This window comes from Dryas octopetala, chromosome 7 (assembly GCF_963921425.1).
Source record: "Dryas octopetala chromosome 7, drDryOcto1.1, whole genome shotgun sequence".
Classification (NCBI taxonomy): Eukaryota; Viridiplantae; Streptophyta; class Magnoliopsida; order Rosales; family Rosaceae; genus Dryas; species Dryas octopetala.
In genome coordinates, this window is record NC_141372.1 from 420,642 (window position 1) to 442,243 (window position 21,602).

General features: G+C 36.0%; 4 protein-coding genes across 8 annotated transcripts; 1 reads left to right on the top strand and 3 right to left on the bottom strand.

Moving 5' to 3' along the window:
• Positions 1-417: 417 nt before the first annotated feature.
• On the top strand, positions 418-3,707 carry LOC147278034 (2-oxoglutarate (2OG) and Fe(II)-dependent oxygenase superfamily protein). 3 transcript variants are annotated; one of them, XM_086249756.1, is made up of 8 exons: positions 418-839; positions 948-1,032; positions 1,423-1,520; positions 1,620-1,717; positions 2,121-2,250; positions 2,388-2,575; positions 2,742-2,831; positions 3,478-3,707. In XM_086249756.1, the coding sequence occupies exons 1-7, from the start codon at positions 646-648 to the stop codon at positions 2,813-2,815; spliced, it is 867 nt and encodes a 288-aa protein (XP_086105882.1). In that variant the 5' UTR covers positions 418-645; the 3' UTR covers positions 2,816-2,831; positions 3,478-3,707. The 3 variants fall into 3 exon arrangements, with proteins under 3 accessions (XP_086105882.1, XP_086105881.1, XP_086105880.1); XM_086249755.1 differs by having other exon boundaries at positions 2,742-2,821; positions 3,447-3,707; XM_086249754.1 differs by having other exon boundaries at positions 419-839; positions 3,447-3,707.
• A 486-nt stretch (positions 3,708-4,193) lies between these two features.
• On the bottom strand, positions 4,194-7,276 carry LOC147278035 (Pentatricopeptide repeat (PPR) superfamily protein). Of its 2 annotated transcripts, XM_086251959.1 has the most exons (3): positions 4,870-7,276; positions 4,544-4,634; positions 4,194-4,439 (listed from the first exon to the last, which is right to left on the bottom strand). In XM_086251959.1, the coding sequence occupies exon 1, from the start codon at positions 7,274-7,276 to the stop codon at positions 5,006-5,008; it is 2,271 nt and encodes a 756-aa protein (XP_086108085.1). In that variant the 3' UTR covers positions 4,194-4,439; positions 4,544-4,634; positions 4,870-5,005. The 2 variants fall into 2 exon arrangements, with proteins under 2 accessions (XP_086108085.1, XP_086108086.1); XM_086251960.1 differs by lacking the exon at positions 4,544-4,634.
• Positions 7,277-7,878: 602 nt separating this feature from the next.
• CPK29 (calcium-dependent protein kinase 29) lies at positions 7,879-12,001 on the bottom strand. The gene is given in 9 exon segments (XM_086250862.1): positions 7,879-8,166; positions 8,168-8,212; positions 8,329-8,428; positions 8,550-8,677; positions 8,769-8,936; positions 9,151-9,266; positions 9,562-9,714; positions 10,036-10,179; positions 11,071-12,001. Coding segments are annotated over 9 exon segments (1,572 nt in total). The 5' UTR covers positions 11,756-12,001; the 3' UTR covers positions 7,879-8,133.
• A 545-nt stretch (positions 12,002-12,546) lies between these two features.
• Positions 12,547-17,281, bottom strand: LOC147278037 (putative nucleoredoxin 2). 2 transcript variants are annotated; one of them, XM_086250865.1, is made up of 4 exons: positions 17,264-17,281; positions 16,976-17,142; positions 13,541-14,035; positions 12,547-13,438 (listed from the first exon to the last, which is right to left on the bottom strand). In XM_086250865.1, the coding sequence occupies exons 2-4, from the start codon at positions 17,120-17,122 to the stop codon at positions 12,797-12,799; spliced, it is 1,284 nt and encodes a 427-aa protein (XP_086106991.1). In that variant the 5' UTR covers positions 17,123-17,142; positions 17,264-17,281; the 3' UTR covers positions 12,547-12,796. The 2 variants fall into 2 exon arrangements, with proteins under 2 accessions (XP_086106991.1, XP_086106989.1); XM_086250863.1 differs by lacking the exon at positions 17,264-17,281 and having other exon boundaries at positions 16,976-17,199.
• Between the last annotated feature and the right edge of the window lie 4,321 nt (positions 17,282-21,602).

Genomic DNA, 21,602 nt, shown 5'->3' on the forward strand with positions numbered 1-21,602 from the left:
AGCATACCATCGAAGGGGTGTAGTTTTAATATACTTTTTTGGTAAGGAGTTTTAGTATAAATCCAACAATGGGTACTCATAAAAGGAAATTAAAAATCGATAACAGGAAAAAAGAAAAAAAAGAAAAGATATTAATGAAACATATATAGAAAACTACAAAAGAGAAAGATATGGTTGTAAGGAAAAAAGGAAAGAAAGATATGGTTGTAAGAAGACGAGTTGAATTTTAGTATCTCCGAGTCATAACCAATGAGCAGCCCACAAGACTCCAAAAGCTGGAAATGTAAACCACGACCTTTGATATTACTAGAATACCCATTTCCTGAGCCGCCCACAGTTTAGAAGTAGGTCATTCTGAATGAAGAGCAGGGCAATCTCGTGGAATAAACTATTTTAACAACAACTTGACCCAAAAAGAAAAGCTATTAACAACAGATTTTGGTACTTATAAATAAATAACGGACAGGTTTCAAAAACGACTCAAGCACTCTTAAGCCCTTCTCGGCTTCGATTTTCAAAGCTCCGTATCTCAGACTCAGAGAGCCATAGAGAAATTTGAAGTTAAGTACGCAGAGCTCGTTATTGCATGAGCATTAGGGTTTTGGTTACCCGATCAGAGCTTTATAGTTTGGAGCTCATTCAGCAATGGCGAAGGGGAGGTATAGTCGGTTGCAGAGCAAGAAATGGTCGACTTTCACGCTCGTCTTGTCGATGCTATTCATGCTCTCGGTGGTGCTTCTGATGCTTCTGGCTTTCGGAATTGTATCCCTTCCCGATAGCACCACCGACGACTCTTCGCCGAACGATCTCAGTTCCTTTAGGCGCAGGACCGTTGAGAGGTACGCATTTAGCTCATAAATCTACGGTGTCGATGAATTTGATCTGCTTGTAATTTAAGCTAATTTGCTTTTCCTGGACTATGAAATACATCTAATTATATTTTTCAGAGGGGATGGATTGGGGAAGAGAGGAGAGCAGTGGACCGAAGTGATTTCTTGGGAGCCCAGAGCTTTCATATATCACAATTTCTTGGTTAGTTTCCTCTTTTTTGGTTTTGTCCTTTTATTCATATCAATATATCATCCACATGGTAGACCTTTGAAGAATTTGTAGGTCAAGAAAACAGATCTTTCTCGGAGCATTCACTATTTAGCAATGAGATGTTAAAGCACATATATTGAGAGGGGTCTCAATCCCTCTCTCTCTCTCTCTGTTGATCTGCTTCTCACATTTGTTCTATCAAATGTGCTCTGTACAGCCTTTGTTCAGAAGGTCTTGGAGTTTCAAGATTTACTGACTAATAGTTTATTTTGTGAGTCTATATTATACTTTCTGAAACCTTGAATGTCATTCATTCAAATGAGTGTTGAATAAATTATTTTACTGTCCAAGAATGTTAATGCTTGATATCATTTTGAACAGTCCAAGGAAGAATGTGACTACTTAATAAACCTTGCTAAGCCTCATATGGTAAAGTCGACTGTTGTTGATAGCAAGACCGGGAAGAGCAAAGATAGTAGGTATGGATTTCTAAGTATTCCATCTCAACCCTACAGATTACCCTTCAGATTAAGACGATATATGTAGTTGTGTGAAACCCTATAAATCCTTCTCTGCAGGGTGCGCACAAGTTCTGGAATGTTTCTGAAGAGAGGACGCGATAAAATAATTAGGGATATTGAAAAGAGAATAGCAGACTTCACTTTCATTCCTGTAGGTATGTGACTGCTAGAGTAGATACCTACACCTTTGTGCTTCTTCCAATCCAGATTTCTTTTTCTCAAAAGATCATTTGATCAGAGACTTGTGTTGTGACACTTTTCTTTTGAACAAATTGTTTTTCTATTCTGAAATTCAAAAAGAAAAAACATGTCACTGGTGGTGTGACTTGTGTCCATGGTCGATAAGATGCATTAACATGTCTGTTAACAAAGCTAGATAAAAGAGTTCTATATTAGATCATTAGAAGTGTCATCTGTGATGCTATGTAAGCAAGTGGCATTTTGTAAATGAACTCTTATATTTTTAATGTTAATTCCCCGGGCTCGGTGAATATGAAGTTGTTATATCCTAGATTCATGCATGCTCTGATGATTTTTAATCTGAAATACAATTTTCAGAGCATGGAGAAGGACTTCAAGTTCTCCACTATGAAGCTGGGCAGAAATACGATGCACATTTTGATTACTTCCTTGATGAGTTCAACACCAAGAATGGAGGTCAACGGCTTGCCACTCTTCTGATGTATCTGTAAGATGGTTTCTCTCTTCCCTTATGTTCAATGTAGTTACTACAGTAATTAAATTTGTGTCTTGTGTCTTGTGTCTTATATGTGGTTTTTTCAATTTTCTCTTTGCCATCTCTCATCTCTTGTGTCATTGGTTCAGGTCAGATGTTGAAGAAGGTGGTGAGACAGTGTTTCCTGCTGCAAAGGGGAATATCAGCTCTGTGCGGTGGTGGAATGAATTATCTGAATGTGGTAAACAGGGACTTTCAGTGAAACCTAAAAGGGGTGATGCATTACTATTTTGGAGCATGAGGCCTGATGCTACTCTAGACCCATCAAGTTTGCATGGTTAGCTATTATGCATTTTCTCCATTGGCTAAGAGCGTCTTGCACTTAAGAAGAGTAGGATAGACCTTTGTTGCAATGTTAATCCTCATGTTCATCATTTGTAGGTTTTAGTCATCCAACATATAATTAATGTTAAGATTTTGATGCATGTTATGGTTTGTTATAGGTGGATGCCCTGTGATAAGGGGTAACAAGTGGTCTTCTACGAAGTGGATGCATCTTGAAGAGTACAAAGCCTAAGACATTGTATGTGAAGGTACTTCTTAAGTCACTAATATGTGAATACGTCATTTCATCTCTTTTATATTTCCATGTTTCTAGATGGTTTTGTTCTGGAAGGTGTCTAGCTAGTATGCTTCACGTGTCGTCCTGGCGTTTTTTTAGCCACTGCACTATTAAGTGGCATTCTGCAGAAAACCTTATCTTAATTTTTTCAGATGTATGTAGCCTCTCCCCTGTAATTGGTGTTTAGCATATGCTCTGTAAGTGGCCTTACCCCAGAAAATAGGTTGAGAGATTTATTCCTTTTAGATGATGAAAGGTGCTGAATTGATATATATATATATATATATATATATATATATAAAAGTGGCAATAAAGCATAATTTTTCCTTTTTATCTTATTTGTGCCACGCTTCCCCTGCATAAGCATGATATTACTAGGCAGGTTATCTTGGGGTATTGTGTCTTAAATTTGCCGAAGTATAACCTTCCCCATTTCTTCATCATATTTATTTATCTCCATATCCTAGTCAATAAAGAAACCTGATATTTAATCTCCATATTCTAAAGCATATTCCGACCATTAGTTTCATTTGCTTCATTATTTAATTTCTGCTTCTTCTTCTTTTTTTCCTTTATTTATTGGCAGGATATGATGAGAGACTATTTATGTCATGCAGGCGGTCGTTGGCAGTTAGGATAGTTAGAATCACTGACAAAACCCTTTAGAGCCCTGTTTCCGTGCCATTCTCTTGATTTGCTTGTCTAACCAACACTCAGGTTAGGAGTTGTCCTTCCGAGTTGATACCGTTGAACAGTGTAAATTACAAAAATAAAGATTTTTATTTTATTGGACAGAAAGATGTAATACACATTTTTATAGTTTTTTTTTTATTAACACATTTTTATAGCTTTTATAGTGTCCTCATTAGTTTTCTGTATGCCCGCTGCATGTAAAATAATTGATTTTTTCCTAGGGGAGGCTGGTACAAATTCTTCGCTTTTATTGGGTGATTACTAATTCATTTTAACTAAATTACACAAATAGTTACTCTGACATGAAGTGTATCTTTTAACTAAAGATTCTTTAATACTACTATTGTTTCAATTACATCTAAAAAAATTCCTAAAATAAGTTCAATTGGGATTTTTCAAAGGCTTGGTCCCAGCCCGACTTGTGTACCCGGGCTTGGGCTTGGTTATTATGGCCCAACCCTATCCCGATCTGGACCCAAGACTTAAAAAATTGAAGATAAAACAAAGCAAAATGGAAGCGTTCCTATCTCTAACATTGACTAAAGATATCAACTATAAGCCTACAAGGCTACAAGTGTTTTTCATACTCTTAGAATGAGAATTTTGAATTAGAAAACGAAAAAATATAAATTTTCCGATTAGATGAGCTCCCACCAGCAATGGTTTCGTTACCTCACTTTTTCACGTTACAGGTAAATTGAGAGAAATGTATCCTCCTCCACTCTTCTTTTTGGGACTAAATACCTTTTCGACAACATGCGAAGATCATACACGCACCCTAAGTTGTTGCCTGGACTTGCTAGCTTAAGAAGCAAGTCTTAACCGTCTTCACATTGCCACTTCATTGCAAATTGCTTAGAAGATACAATCACTCTTGAAAAGAGAGCTGCACAACAAAAAAAGAAAGCATGTATACTTAGAAAGCCAAATTGCAAGTATCATTCATTTTTACCATGAACTCTAGTAGACAAACGAGGCTACATGAAGTACCTCAAACTGAGATTCATTCTTGAAGAATCTTCTATTCTTTGTATGCAGCCCAAAGAAGGCTACAACAATGATACCACAAAGGTTGCATTTCCTACAAACAACATGCCTTCAGCTAGCTGAGAGAACCACTTTAAGAGCAATAAAGTTTCTAGTTATATTTTACGGCCAAAAGTAGTAAATAAGTTTGGTTTCATTTATCACCACGGTGAAAGATTAGTTCATTATTTTACGGCCAAAACTATTATGCTAAGGATTAGTTCATTATTCACAGTGCTTTTAACATTGTAAAGGACCAGAATAGAAGTATTTAAGCTTAGTTTCATCACCTTAATTCACTGTGAATGCACACTTTGTCTCAATTATTGTCTTGTCTCAACATTGTGCTCGAAGGACTTAATGACTTGGAGTTGGATGTAACTTCAATCTCTTGAAGAGTAAGCACCTAGTCACCGTGCTGAGAATTCACCAGAAATCTCCACAAGAACAAACTCCGTCTTTAAAATGATGAAAGCGATTGGTGTCTCGGACTGAAATCTCTCTCCCCTCAAAGCTAGATATGAATTTTATAACAGCATGGCAATCACCACATATCCTGAGGTTCTTAATTACCCTAAGGGAAGAGCCTGAAGGAGTGTTCAGAATCCCTAACACAACTGCCAACTTTTCACTGTGTCCACACAAAATCTGCTCCTTGTCTTGTTCCTCCACATCTTGCAATACAAAGTGGGTGTTGGGGAAGTATCCTGATTTCTTCATCTCCAAGGTCAATTTATCTAACTTATCAATAATTTGGTTCATTTGAGGATGCGCTTTGTCTCCCGCTAGAAGCATGTGTACTTTATTCTTGACTTCAATCCAACTGCAGCCGGGGTTCTTCCTCAAACCCAGACTCTTCATTTTATCCCTCACTCTATCTACTTCAGTCCACATGCCCTTAGAAGCATAAATATTGGACAGAAGAATGTAGTTCCCAGGATTTTTTGGTTCTAAATTAAAGAGTTTCTTAGCAGCATACTTGCCTAAAGTCACATTACTGTGAACTCTACAAGAACTTAGTAAAGCTCCCCAAACACAAGCATCTGGTTCAAATGGCATTTTCTTAATCATGGAATAAGCCTCATCAAGTTTTCCGGAACGACCAAGAAGTGTCACGATGCAAGCATAATGCTCCACTCTTGCTTCTACACCATGCTCTTTTGACATGCTGTTAAAATAAAACCATCCTTCTTCAGTTAGACCATTTTGGCTGCATGCAGACAATACACAGGTAAAGCTGATAATATCAGGCTTCTCTCCGCTCCTTTGCATCAAATGGAATATCTCCATAGTTTCCTTGGCCTTTCCATGCATTGCATATCCAGCCATAACTGCATTCCAGCAAACCAAATTTCTGGTGGGCATTTTGTCGAAACAAAGCCGAGACAATTGGATTTTTCCACATTTTGCATACATATCAATCAATGCACTACCCACATACACATCATTAGAGATTCCCCTCCTGACTGCGAAACAATGGGCTGCCTTCCCATGCATTAAGGCTGCGATATTGCCACAAGCTGGAAGCAAGCAAGGGATAGTCACAGAGTTTGGCTTCACACCCTCAATCTGCATTTCTCTAAAAAGCTCCAAAGCCTCCATGTCCTTCCCATTCTGAGAACAACTAGCAATGATGGAGGTCCAAGACACAATATTCAGTTCCATCCCTTGGTCCTTAAATTGCCTGAATACCTCCAGTGCATTGTCAACAAGACCATTTCGGGAAAGCCCTGTAACTAGAGCATTGCAAGCACCGACATCCATTTGATCCATTTCCTCAAAAACTTGTGACATCTCTAATGCGCAGGCACACTTCCCATACATATCAATAAGTGCACTGACAACACACTTGTCCGACCAAAGTCCCTGTTTGACCACATAGCTATGAATCTGAATCCCCATATTTAAATCCTCCAAGTCTCCTAAAGCAGGAAGAACACTAGAAATACTAGACGCATCTGGTTGAAAACCTTCTGAATGCATCTTCTGAAATACAGCAACCGCATGGGCATATAACCTGCTATTATTAAAACCCGCAATCATCCCATTCCACAAGACTTCATTAGGATCCAAACCCATACCCTTCATCTCATACAAGAGTTGCATGGCCTCATCTACGCACCCTTGGCGAGAGTACCCAGCAATCAAAGCACTGCAAATAATCACATCCCGTTGAGGCACTCTATCAAAGAGCTTGTGGGCATCTCTTATTCGGCCACATTTCACATACATATGTACCAAAGAGGATTGCACAAAAGAATCCGAAGCAAACCCAGATACAAAGGAAATGCCATGAACCTGTTGCCCAGCTTTGGAAGCTGGTAGTCCAGCACAGGCCTTGACGACACTAGGGAAGACAAAACTATCTGGAGGGAGGCCTCGAGACAGCATTTGAGAAAACAAACGAAGAGCATGGCCAAAGTGATTGAGCTTTGCAAAAGCGTGAATAAGGGTAGAGAAGGAGAACAAGTTGGGCTCTGGGATCGAATCGAGGACGAGGTTTGCGTCGACAAAGCAGAGGTTGTTGGCGTAGAGAGAGAGGAGCTTGGTGGTGAGATTGGTATCATTGGAGAGGCCAGTCTTGAGTATTTGGGCATGGACTTGTCGTGCCTGTGATAAAGAAGCTGTGGACGGATTTAAAAATTGGAGGATAGTGTGATGCAAATGGTCCAACGAATTCAGAGCTTGCTTTGTCATGCTTTCTCTGCACTACGGCGAGTTCCCTCCAAAAATGTCAAAGCAGATCAAACTTATTAAAAAATGAACCTTGCTTCATTTATCAGAGCGACATGTCGTTTCATTTATCTGTGTCTTGACTCTTGATTTTGACTTGGAGGACCAAATCAAATTAATGAATTCATTTTTCAAAACTTGACAAGTGTCTTTTTTAAAGGTAAAAATAGAAGTTAATGACAAAGTTACTTTCTTTTTCTTTATTCAATTTTTAGAAAATGTCACTTATCAAATTTTTATTGGAAGGTAATGCTTCACTACCTGTAAAGAAGGTGGTGACCAAAAATAAATTTTCAAATTAATAATTTATACCAAAAAAATTAAATTAATACTGAATTAATCATCAAACGTTTCAAATCACTTGTAGAGTAGACTTCAACCCGAGGGGAGAGAACATCCTCATTCCTCTCTATTTTCATTACGAGAGGATGCCTCATACGACATGTCCCGCAAAGAAAAATCTCTCATATAGGCCACGCAACACTCACACTGCATCTCTTTTTCAAACGTCAAACATGGTCTCATAAACGACATGTCGCTTACATCACAGTTAGCACAAAAAGATGTAGTTTTAACTTTTAAGTCGTACAAGGCAATATTTACAACATGTGACTCGGATATTGGATCATTATTAACTTAGTCATATAATAATATACATAACAGTTTGAGTTTATTTATTAACATTAAGTTCAAAGACAAATTAGCTATCCGCTATACACAGTGATGAAGTAGAAACTGATTCAAAGCGCCAAAGCCTACAGAGGCAGAGCTTGGACATGGAGTCTTTTATTTGATCGTGGATCAGGGTACAAGCAATCAACCTATCTTTGTTTATCATCAGAATCATGAACTCCCCTGTCTCATCATGGCTACAAACTCATCGTAATTGATTCTCCCATCCTACAAATATACAATATTTATAATTAAAATCAGTATAAAATGTTCACTATTCAGTCATGTGGATAGCATTGCAGAATTAAGAAATTGAAGACAAGACACAGAAAACATATCAGCACCTTATCAGTATCCACATCATCAATGATTTCATCTATAGTAGCCTCATCTCCCATCCCATATTGAGTCATTGCTTGTCTTAGCTCATCTCTTGTGATAAACCTGGTAAAGCTTTTACAAGTCAGTGAAATTCAAGTACAATTGAACCCAATTCATAAGTCCAACACCACACAATTAATATATATATCTCAATTGATGAGTTTTAGAGAAGCAGTAAACTAACCCGCTTTTATCTTTGTCAAAGTACTGGAAAGCCTTGTACAAATTTTCCTCCTTATCCAGTCTATGACGATGCATGGTAGCAGTAATAAATTCGGTGTAATCAATACTCCCATTCTTGTCAATGTCAGCCTAACCAGAAAACAGAAAATCGTAACTAGAATGTTCAGGAAAGTAAACTGATCAGAACAGCGAGTATGAGATAGAGTTTAGTAGTAGTCACAGCATCCATTAGCTGCTTTATTTCTGCTTCAGTAAGCTTAGATCCCAGCCTTGATAATCCAGTGTTAAGTTCTTCAAATGTGATTGTACCACTTCCATCAGTGTCCATGTTGTTGAACATTTGTTTCAGGCCATGAATTTCTTCTTCCGAAAGGTTTTCTGCTATTACCTTTAAATCCAAATTCCAGTTGCTTACATAAATTGGAGATGAAAAATAGAAGGGAAAAGAAAAAACAAAGGAAAACAACACATGTACACAAAGTTAATCAGATTGTGAAAATTGTGTAAAAACAATATATGAAGTGGCTTTGTTCCCAAGGAACAACTATCATCATTTAGAATATCTTGTGAACAATTGAAAATGGAGGTGTAATGAATCATACCTTTAGAGCAAGTTTCTTCAGCTTATTCATTGCTCTGAACTGCTTCATCCTAATTAGAACAGCACTGTCAATAGGTTTGTCAGAGGCTGCACCATCTTTCCTCATCCATGGATGTTCTGGTTAAAAACACAATGCAAATGATATTAATAGACAACTTTCCCAATCAAATCAGTGGTCCACATTAATGATGAACCGTAGGATGATTTGAATCCCATGACAAAATACATCTTCAATCCCTTTGAGAGGCAATTTACCTCAGGTGATGATCATATCTCATGGTTAAGATCAACTACTGAAAAGAGGAGATGTAATTTTGACTTCCATTTACTCAAGAGGCAACCTTAATATAAATAAGTTCAGATGATTCACTAACATTTGCTGTTAACAGTTGACAAGCAATTATGCACTTACCAAGAACTTCAGCAGCTGTAATCCTTTTCTTAGGGTCCTTGGCTAACATTTTCTTGATGAGATCCTTTGCGGAATCAGATATAGAAGGCCATGGCGAGCTTTGCAAGTCAATTTTGCCTTCTAAAATTGCTTCAAATATCCCCTTTTCAGTCTCTAAAACAGAAGAAGTACACACAGATCAAAAGCATAGAATAAAAGTTAAAAAAAGAATAAATAAATAACATTAGCGCAAAAGATATACATCACACGCATGATACTGTTTTATTGGTAAACCAAAGGCATGGCCAGACCAGTCACTACCCACCTGATGCCACATTAAGGAATAAGGAGGATATCATAGCTGAATTACTGGAAATATAAATTAAAGTAAATTACTTGAGCTCCCTAAATTTTGATGTATGCACCCCTACATTGTTAATAGAGTGCCAACATTTTTGAAGGTATCCACTGAAAAAACGTATCCACTTTACCTACCAGCCCAAAATGGAGGAACTCCAGCTAGAAGAATATATAATATAACTCCAGCACTCCAGATATCTATCTCCTTCCCATAGTTCCGCCGCAACACTTCTGGGGCCACATAGTAGGCACTCCCGACAATGTCCCTGTACACTTTCCCTGCAGAATTATTAACAAGTCATTCCTCAGCATAGATCATGAAATTGAACTCCACAGACCAGATGTCAAGAACATACAGAAATAAAATTTGTGCATGACCTATTTTCCATCAATTGCTTCCAGTAATACTGCCCTGAAGGTATAAAGTTTGCAGTCTGAAAATCGATTGTGATTGCAAAATTACAGTAATTAGGGTAGATATATACTTTCTGGCCATACTTATATTTTATATGCAAGTACTGCCTGGAAGATAAAAGCAATTACCCTGCTATATTATGACAACCACCAGAGCTCTAAAATTGTTTTACAATATCAAATTTATTTTAACAATTAACCATAATTATTATATTTCTTGTTGTCCAAAAGAGAACTAGCACCGTCAAATTTACTTTTCTTCTATTAGATATGAAATACCATAGTGAAGTGGTATTTTCCTATTTGGAGTGAAAATCCATGGTCCTAGACTCCAGAACCCCCCTCCCCATGGACACAAAAAAGTGTGTAACTCGCTAGTGACCAATCTAGTCATGATGTGATGCGCAACAGGTTGTGTTTGTTTTCTTTATCCTTTTTTCCTTCTTCTTTAATGAAACGGTTGACTTGGTTGACCTGTCCTTTTATCATTGACTTGGTCTTCTTGACCCAGAGTAGCATTAGTCTGTTACACACGCAACTTTTTAAAATAGTATACTGGACAATTAATTTACATCCTTAAGCTAAGAATGGAAATAGACCAACAAATTAATATCTATATACCATTTAGTTTTTTCACAAATTTTAGGATGAATCAGAATATTTATAATCACAAAAGTAATAGAAGAATGAGTTGTAAAACTAAACTAAATCGTGCAAAAATAAAAAATAAAAAATAAAGTTTTGAGGCTGACTAACCTTGTTCAATGAAAACAGAGAGTCCAAAATCGATTGCTTTTAGCTGGGCATTCACATCCTTACTCACAAGCAAGAAATTCTCAGGCTTCAAGTCCCTATGCATGACTCCCATGAAGTGACACACATGAACCACATTCACAATCTGTCGAAAAATGGCAGCGGCTTCACGCTCTGAGTAGCTCCCTTTGGCAATAATCCGATCAAAAAGCTCACCACCGGAGCACAACTCCATAACCAAATGCAGATTCTGGGTGTCCTCAAAAGCCCCCTTGAATTCCACAATATTGGGTTGGCCCGTCAAGTGCTGTAGTATCAGAATTTCCCTCCTAACATCCTCCATGTCCTTACTTGTCACAAGCTTTCGCCTCGATATTGACTTGCACGCGTACCTTCTCCCCGTGGCCTTCTCTGTGCAAAGACTGGTCACACCAAACTGACCCCTCCCCAGCTCCTTTTCGAGGGTATAGAAGGCGTTTATGTCAGTGTAAGGTTTTCCTAGGATGGCTCCAGTTTGTGAAGATGAAGGGGTCTTGGCAATAGAACCCGAATAAGGGTTTGGTTTTGATGGAGTTGGCTTAAACGGGTGATGGGTCTTATTGGGTATTGGTTGGTAGTGAGGAGGTGAATCTGATGAGGAAGAGATTGGAATGTCATGGGAATGGGATTTTGTGAAACAGAGTCCCATCTAAAGAGACAGAGAGAGATAAACAGAGAGAGAGAGAGAATTTCAGAGTTCCAAGTGTCTATAGGTTTAAACGCGATGAGAGCAGAGCATATTATAAGTGTGTTTAGGAGTAGTTTGCTTCTAATGCTTTATTCTGTGCTTTGCTTTTCCCTCTGGATGGTCCTGAGAATCATTCTCCTTCGCCTTTTGCCCAAGTATACGCTTTGCAATTCGCAATGGAGATCATTAGACACAGAGTTGGCGACAGTTTCCTCTGACGGTGCTGGCTTTATTGTTACGCAATTCATTTCACGTGTCCGTTTTCGGTTTTATAGGCCAGTTGTCTGAAATTTCTACCAGCCCATAACGACGGCTTCCCAAGCGCACCGAACTTCACGCGATATTGATCCAATTTCCTCGTGGACTTGGATCCTGACTATGAACTTTAAGTTCTAGGCCCAGCCCAATAAGGACCGCTGGATATTATGGAGCCGTGGCCCGCCCATTGTACTGCCTAGAAATATAACAAAACTACTTTCTCTCTTTTTTTCTTTTTTTTTTAATTTCACTTTTAATTATCCATTTTTACCAAATTTTTTAAAAGATCGTGAGGTTATTAATTTACGTGTTATAACATTAACGAACAATAAGTTTATACTTTTATGGGCAATCATAAGCTTTCATTTCTAAGCAATTAATTATTGATTTAGTTAGAATAAGTCTTAAATTCAAATATCTTTTTCGAAAATGAAAAATATGCTTTCACCTCTTAAATATCACTTTTAAATGAAAATGGCTCAACGAACTAAAAATAGCATGAAAAATAAAGTCCCAACCCAATTACTTGGGAAATGAGAAGCACATTACATTACATATAAATGATTCAGAGGCTATCCAATCCCTAATACAAAATTAACAAACGAAACCAGAAATATAATACGTACAGCTTCAATATTTCATAAGGCAGACATATTAAAATATAGCACAGCAATCAAGTTTAATTAGCAACATTAGTATTAGGCTATTAGCACAAGCATCCATATATGGCCTCAAATGAATGACCTATTGAGTAGGAGTACTGAAGCTGTCATGAGTCATGGCTGTGACACACTTGGGATGCACCTCATAACCACATTCAAGACACTGATAAGCCCACCCAGATCCCTGTTCATCACAATCACAACATATAAAGGGTCCACCTCCATTGCCTTCTGACACCAAATTGAGTTCGTGCCTGTGCCCTCCATGGTACACCGACCTTGGGAGGTTCTTAGCCTCTTCATCCATTTTTCTCTCTAGTAATTCCAACTGTGCGTCTGTGAAGGGATACGCATTTTCGTTGTATAAATTTATAAGATTTCTACCCTGCTCGGTCACTGTCTTACCATCAGGCCCTAAAATTACCAAACAAGGGATGCCTTTGACATCGAAATGCTTCACAAGTTCCTTGATGTTAGGATCCCCAAAAGGCAATGCCAGCCAAGGCATGGTATTGAAGCAGGACTCAAACGATGTTTGGTCACGATCACTCGACACAAACACTATCTCGAAGTCCTCCCCTGCATCTTCATCATCTACTACCATTTGCTCCTTAATCTTCTTGTAGATGGAGATTAACTTGGGAGTGAAGTTAACGCCTGGAACGCACCAATGGGCTGAGAAGTAGAGTCCAATTGTTTTTCCTATTAATGAAGCAACAGGCACCTGTATACATACAAAAGATAGACGTAGATATTATTTATATAAGGCAAGACTTTACATTCTCGATCGATATAAGTTTCTCTAAAAAATACATCCACCATGTACCTGTTTAGGACTTGGGTGACCCAAAAGATAGTCTCTGTCATGGTTTGTCAGTAAAGTTGTCAAGGTTTGGTTCTCATGTCTCTCTCTGTCTTCATTTTTCAATTCTTCCAACCTTTGCTTTGTGAAAGGGAAGGCTTGGACACCGTAGCGATAAATAAGTTCAACTCCATCATGCAAAGTAGCCTCATCCTTATTATCATTAGGCTGCAAAATAACCAAGCTGGGAATACCTTCTATGCTAAACTTACGGTTCAAAGCTTTCTTGGTCTCCAAATCAGAAAAGGGAATGGCCAGCCATGGCATGCATGCATGGTAGATGTTAAAGGTGTCAGAGTCTTCATCAGATGATACATACACAATCTCAAAATTGGACCCACTGTTCTTCAGCTGCTCATAGATATCAACCAGGACTTGGTTGAAGTTCCAGCATGGCGGGTACCAATTGGCTGAGAAGTAGAGGCCTATGATCTTGCCATCAAGATCAGAAACCTTCACCTACAACAAGAGGAAATCCCAGTTCTAGCAATTAATTAATTAAAACAAAAATTCAAAAAGGAAAAGCCAATTTAATTACCATCAAATTAATTGTTAGAAGACTACTAATAATCAAATTGGGAATGCAATAATTAATAAAGAGAATTTATTAAATTTAGATAATTGATTCTAAGCCCAAATATATGCATATATATCCGAACTGCTTGCCAATGGACTAGCTAGAAGCATCGAATATCAATAATTAAGACAAATGAAAGATGTAATAATCCCAATTGATTGGAGAATGGGTCGCTTGAATAATTCCGACAAGGGAACAGTTGAGTGGGGAGTGACCTAATAAGATAGACAGCAGTGCACCGAATGCCTTCCCCAAAAATTTGAGCCTAGGGCCTAGAATCTAGAAAAGCTTGAAAATGATGTTCTACCAAATTACAAGTGGAGAGGTGCCAATGGACCACGTGTTATACCAATAAGATTGATGTTGGGACAAAATTGACCATCGAGATGCCACATGTCCTTTTACTGTGGTTCTCTCTGGACAGCACCAAAGTGGTTGCCATACTGATTAAGACACCAAATTTGCCATGTGCATCTCGTGACAACTAGCATCCCAGACTGAAGAGCTGTATTGATAAATGAATTTTGTAAAGTGAAACCAAACTGAACGTTTTACATCCCCATTTATGCTTCAATTAATAAAAAGAGCATATTATAATTTACATATATACTTGAGATTCGCCTATTTTACAACTTGCACTATATCATTTTAATTTTTTTAATTTAATATTTAACATTTTAATTTACTTGTAATTAATTATTATTGTTCATCTGATCTTATAATCAAACGTTAACTGACGATGTAGCAATTACGAATCCTACATTTTGGCTTATTTGTAAGGCCGAATGACCTCTCATAATGCATTATTAAAAAAGCTTCAGTTGGTATGGATTTTGGTTTTTGAATGACCCACCAAACCCATATCAAGCTTGATCTAACGAAAATGCCCAAGAAAAGATTTGACCTTACAAGTCGACAAAAATATATGATCGGCAATTATCAAATCAATTAACATATAATTAGACGGTCAGACATATATATGATACTAGTCAATTGTAATTAAATTAAAATATTAAATTAAAAAAATTAAAACGATAAGGTGCAAGTTATAAAACACTTCAAACATTTGGACTGTAAGTTATAATTTGCACACAAAAAGAAACCCCTATTTGGCCAAAAAATAAAATTACATGACTAAAATTAAAATTCAAGTAAATACAACAGAGAAAAAAAATAATTTAAAATATACATCCTTACAAAATTTAATTACACTCCACGTACAGTTTCGCACCGAAGAGTGACCGACAAAAACCTTTATGGGTCGTCATAAATTAAATAGTAATGTTCTCAGGCCAAATACCAGTCACACCTAATCACCTATGATAAAATCAAGGAGTTGCATACTTAATTACACGAGTATATATACTAGCTCGGTAGGATCAAGTAATGCTTTCCTGGTTGACAGTATAATATACAAGAATATACAAAAGTCTACGCATAATATTTCCTGACTATACGTACAACACAAAAATCAAACACCGTTCAAAAACTTTTAATTTTGTTTCGCAATCTTTGTTTCACATGGACTATTGCGGCCACAAATTAACTTAATAGATTCATAAGGCACGTGGAAAAAAAGAAAAGAAAGCTGAAAACATACAAGTGGAGCCATGGAAACTATAATGCAACCCAAACAGGCCAAAAAGACTTTCAAAAATTTGAATAGAATCAAAAGATTTACATGCTAGCTTTGACATAATATATATAATATATATATTGACAGCACAGTTTTTTGTATAGATTATCAGCATGCACTTACGTACACGTTCCCTCAGCCATACGTGAATCATGAAGAACCTCTAGCTTCAATCAAATCTTAGTTTGAAATCGAGTTTAGTAACTCGTATACTTAAAATACTGAATAAGTAAGACTCCGATCGAGTACATATATACGTACCCATGCCCACGGTATATGTACATTAAGCTCAATCTTAAATTCGTAGTAGAGATAGCAAACAGTTTGAATTAATTTGTAACATAATTAATTATTCTAAACTAGCTTGTTCGTCTTCTTGAATTCTTTACATTGCAACTTAACACGAGAGTCACAAATATCCTCCCTAGAATAACTTGACGTTACACATGCTTTAAGATATATTTATTCGATCGGTTCATGATTAATGATTAATCGGAAATTTCTAAGTTCTCCTTGCTAGTCTCTACTTTTAGGTGTCATATGAATCAGTATATAATATATTTATTATATATATACACATATATACATATATATAGGTAGGTTGAACAAGCTCGTTTAAGATCAATCTGCCACCAAATATATCTATTTCTACCTCCCTTAGATCCTGTTTATTAATTTTCATCTAAGGTTTAATTGAAGGATTTAGTTAAGGAATATACGCAATTGCAGTAATATTTTATGTTTTTGAGAAATATATAGTACAAATTTCAGAATTATTAGTATGGATGTCAGAAAATTATATCGGAGAATTCATTAAAAAAATATCGAAAGAAATACAGAATAGTATTTCTAGAAAGTTTCTTATTCGAAATAAGTACTTGATATCAATATCAGCCTTTTACTCGATCAGTAAGAAAAAAAAAATTGTTCTTTTATCCATTAATTATTTTCTCTTAATTAATTGACTTTTGATAGTTCATTCATCAACTAATTAACAAATTAATTTAACAAAGTTTATCATCATTTTTACTTTTCTTTTAGCAGGGGACAAGCTAGATTCAGCTGGAAAATTTTCCTTGAAAGGTCCCAAGTTAGGCCAAAAGCAAAAAAATATGTGTGTAAAAATTACTTAATTAATTTACTAAGAGCGAGAGAAAAACTAAGAGAGAGAGAGAGAATTACGTACCTGATTTCCAGTTGGAGAAAGAAGATAGTCACGATCTGGGGAGGCCAGGAGAGATGAAAATCTAGAGCCTGAGACCCTCTCAGCATCACCGTTGGTTACAGCTTTATATTCATGACTGATCTTCAGGTTCATGATCTCCTTCTTCATCTCTCTCTCTCTCTCTCTCTCTAAAAGGAAGAAACAATCAAACAAGAGTACTAGTTAGCTCTGAAATATAAATAGCAGCCTCCACTATATATATATCCTCCCAACACTACTTATATTCCAAAGAACCTTATTCTTAATTACCACGTCATTAACTCCAGCCTATGCTGAATAACCCCATCAATACATCACGAAGCCTTCATCTTCCGTGGAGACACTAATAGCCTACTTGTAGCGTACCTGGAAATCTGATGCTTCTCTAATCACCACCACAGTTTTTACCCAAAAGATCAACTCGAAATTGACCCCACTAGAATAGGTCAACCCAAGTAAACCACAATGTGCCACGCGTATAGGTACTTGGTTTGTCTATAGCATGCTAGGATATTGCTATATATATCATGCTATGGGCTGTCAGTTGGCACTTGGCAATGCGCCAAAGGGCAAGGTCCGTGTAGTCATAAAGGACTTTGAATTGATGCTTGTGAGTTGTGAAAGCCAAACCAACAGAGGGACACATGTCGCTCCCTTCCGCTTTCTCTTTTTCAACTCTATTATTCCTTTTTCTGGGAAAAAATGAGGGCTTTACGTACGAGGTGCATACATATCTCCATTTACATCAATGATCGATCCAACCACCTCAACCAAACACTCCAAGTCTCCTAGGGATACTCCTTCAACGACTATTCTATAATTTCTATGTTTCGATCTAACCAGTAACCATACTGCCCGATATTACTCTTTATTCTTGCTCACATTTGTTTTTCTTCTTACACATTTTGTAAAAGAAATATATAGTCTTCACTTCTTTCTTGTTCAATACACACTTTTCATTTTTTCAAGACACGTAAAAATACACTACAACGATGCTTCTTATCTTAAAGAACAACTTTGCAAAATGACATATTAAACCCACTAACAGGGCCGGTATTGAGGAAAATGAAACTGAGCCAACGATTTTGAGCCTCTAAATGTTTAAGATCTTTAAATTTTATAAACTCGATCTTTATATATTGTGTTAAAATCAAGTAAAATAAAAATATATTTTAAAGTTCCAATAAGGAAATAAGCATAGCTCAATTAAATAGATTCATATGTTTATTAAACTCACAACCTCACTGTCTATTTACATATATATAGATGAAAGGTTAAATATTTTATTTTTATGATTCACTTTTGGTCCCTCAAATCTTAGAACTTATTATGTACACCATATCAACAGATGATCATTTAATTTAATTGTTCGCTTAAATTTTTTAAGAAATAAATAAATTAGGCTTTTCAATATACTTGCATGTAATTCCTTCCTATAAGGATTTTAAGCTCTCCTGAACTCCAATTTTATCTTTTATGCTTTCTTTCTTTTTCATGACATCCTCCTTCTCTCTAGATGTGATGATCTTCGAGCCAATATGAGTCAATGATTATATATGATCGATCTTTTTCAACAAAAAGAAAATGAAAACTAAAAACAAGTGAACAAGAATAAACAGAGAAATCTATTAATTCTATCAATTTATATGTCTCCAATTCGATTTCTTTGTATATATAATAGTAGAAAAAGAAATTTGCCGGGTTGCTTTTTTTGGGCCAGAAGTTGGCTTGTTTAATAACCTAAAATGATTCGCTATCAGAGCGGGGCCATCAAAAGCTAACAGCCAAATAGTAATGCCACATGTCTATCCGCATTGCCTTGTTGAAATAAGAGAAAGCCAAAGCGGCTTTTTCTCTTTAGATCGGAGTTCGTGACCTGCTAGCCAGCGAGTGAAGGCTTCGTGTCAAATTAAGATATAAACAGGTGGCGCGAGGGACTATTTCATTACACGCCTCTGTACTTTTTTATTTTTTATTTTGACTTAATTATCGATTTACCACCCAAAACTGTAACTCATTCCCACTTTACCACCTGAAAGTTTTTTTGTCCCAGATTACCACCTGTAACTTATATTCGTGTTCCATTTTACCTTGTTCCGTCAACAATTCCGTTAATGCTGACGTGGCGCGCTGGATGTGCGTCACGTGTCACATTTTTTTTTTTTTTTTGTATTTTTTGATTTTTTTGATTTTTCTATTTTTATAAACTTTGAAAATTAATTAAAAATAACTCCGAACTTAGAAAAATACACGGAAAATTCCTACTGACTTGTCTTGACTAGTACGAATTTACTATGGGGTCAAAATGCCAATTTTCCCTCTAAAAATTTCCAAAAAATTTGGAAAGTTCAAATTTATTTCTAGAAAATTAAAATACTCTAGACTCTTTGGAAATTCATAGAATAATCTCCCGAACTCCAAAAAATATGAGGTCTGCACCGTTAGTCTTCTAAAAACTAACAATACCTTTCTCGTGAACACTTGCTACCCAAAAGACCTCTCGGTCTTAGAGAAAAATAAAATTCCCTATAAAATAAATTCTAGAAAAAATTCTATAATTTCTGTAAAGTCTCGAAATAATTCTCTAAAACAGGCTTTTGGTAATTTTTCAAAATATTTTTGAGAATTTGTCCAAGAGTTTATGAAAATTCTAGAATTTTTTCTAGAATTTATTTAATAAAGGAAAATTTATTTTAATTTGTTTAGAAATAAATTTGGACTTTCAAATTTTTTTTTGAAATTTTTAGAGGGAAAATTGGTAATTTAACCTTATAGTAAATTAGTGCTAGTCAAGACGAGTCCGTAGGAATTTTTCGTGTATTTTTCTGAGTTCAGAGCTATTTTTAATTAGTTTTCAAAGTTTATAAAAATAAAAAAATGCGAAAAAAAAAAAGATGTGACACGTGGCACACATCTAGCGCGCCACGTCAGTATTAACGGCCAGATCGTCAGCATTAACGGAATTGTTAACGGAATAAGGTAAAATGGGACACGGATGTAAGTTACAGGTGGTAATCTGGGACAAAAAAACTTTCAGATAGTAAAGTGGGAATGAGTTACAGTTTTTGGTGGTAAATCGATAATTAAGCCTTTTATTTTTGGCCACTGTACTTTTATAATTTTTTTTTTTTGGCCAAGTGTACTTTTATAATTTTAAAGACTTGAGGAAAGTTGTTTTATTCTATTTTTCTAGGAAAATAAAAAGTAGCTGAAGTTTTAATATTGTATAAAATTTCGCACCATTAGGAGAGTGCAAGTGCAACTGCTGTGAAGTCCACAATATAACAAAAATGCTCTGAAGTGCAGAAAAAGGTCGATTATATAAGTAACGAGTTTAAACTTTTCACTTTTGAGACATTCAAGCGAAGTATTCTTATATATATACAGATATACTTCAGGACAGAAAAAACACTATTCTTGTACATACTATTTGAAATTTGAAAAGTCTACTTATTTTGATATATTGTTACATTAAATCGAAATTAAATCACATTAGTTCTGATGAATTTTTGTGATCATCATCTATTATATATACATAGTCTACTTTTGCATTCAAATCCTTTATTTGGTTTTTCACTCTTTTAATAGTCTAATAGTCTCTAAGTTTACAATATTAGAAGAGGTCCATATATGTACATATATATACAACTCCAACCTCTAAATAAACAAATTAATATAACAAATTTAACATAATTTGTGTCCTATAATCTTAATATCACTACAAGAAATGCGAGCAAAGCACACCCCTCATTTGTGGCACAAAATGGGGTGTCAATTAGGAATTTCAGTTTCTATTACCCAATTGACACCCATTTTTGTTAAAATCGAGACACTTCAGTCTCTATTGCCTAATTGCCACCTCATTCTATGCCACCAATGAGGGTGTGCTTTACTCATATTTTTTGTAGTGTATCAATCGACATATGATTCACTTCATATAAGGAAAAATTATTGTATGTGACTATAACACTACGTAGCATAATGACGTGGTGTTACTAATCCACTCAGATTATAACACATGTACGATTTTAAAAGTATTTTTTAAGGTTTAGAGTTTTAGAAATGAATGATTGACATATGTTACAATTTAAGTGGATTGGTAACACCACATAGTATGATGACGTGGTGTTACGGTCACACACAATAATTTCTCAGCTAAGAGATCCCCCTCTCAAATTTGACAAAGTTATATTACTTGTAGGTAACGGAAAAATTATTATGTATAACTGATACACTGACACATGTTATAACTAGTTTATGTATTATAATATGACTGAATGTTATCAATATTATACCCTACTAATATAAACACATCGTCCAATAATATCCTTACACGTTGAATTGATTATACCACATGGTGATATATCAGTTATAATACCCTATAATTTTTCGTGGGTAACGTTAATTTTCTCGAACTGTTGATTTAAATTTACTAACAAGCAACAACTAAGTTAACTGCCAGAGTTGCCCAAAAAAAAAACAGTTAACTACCAGAGGAGGTGGCTAAGGCCATTGTGCCCCAACGGGCCCAACTCCTCCTCCCGGGTTGGAAGCCCACTACAACCACAAAAAAGAAAACTGTTGTAGAGACCCATCACTAACTATTTAG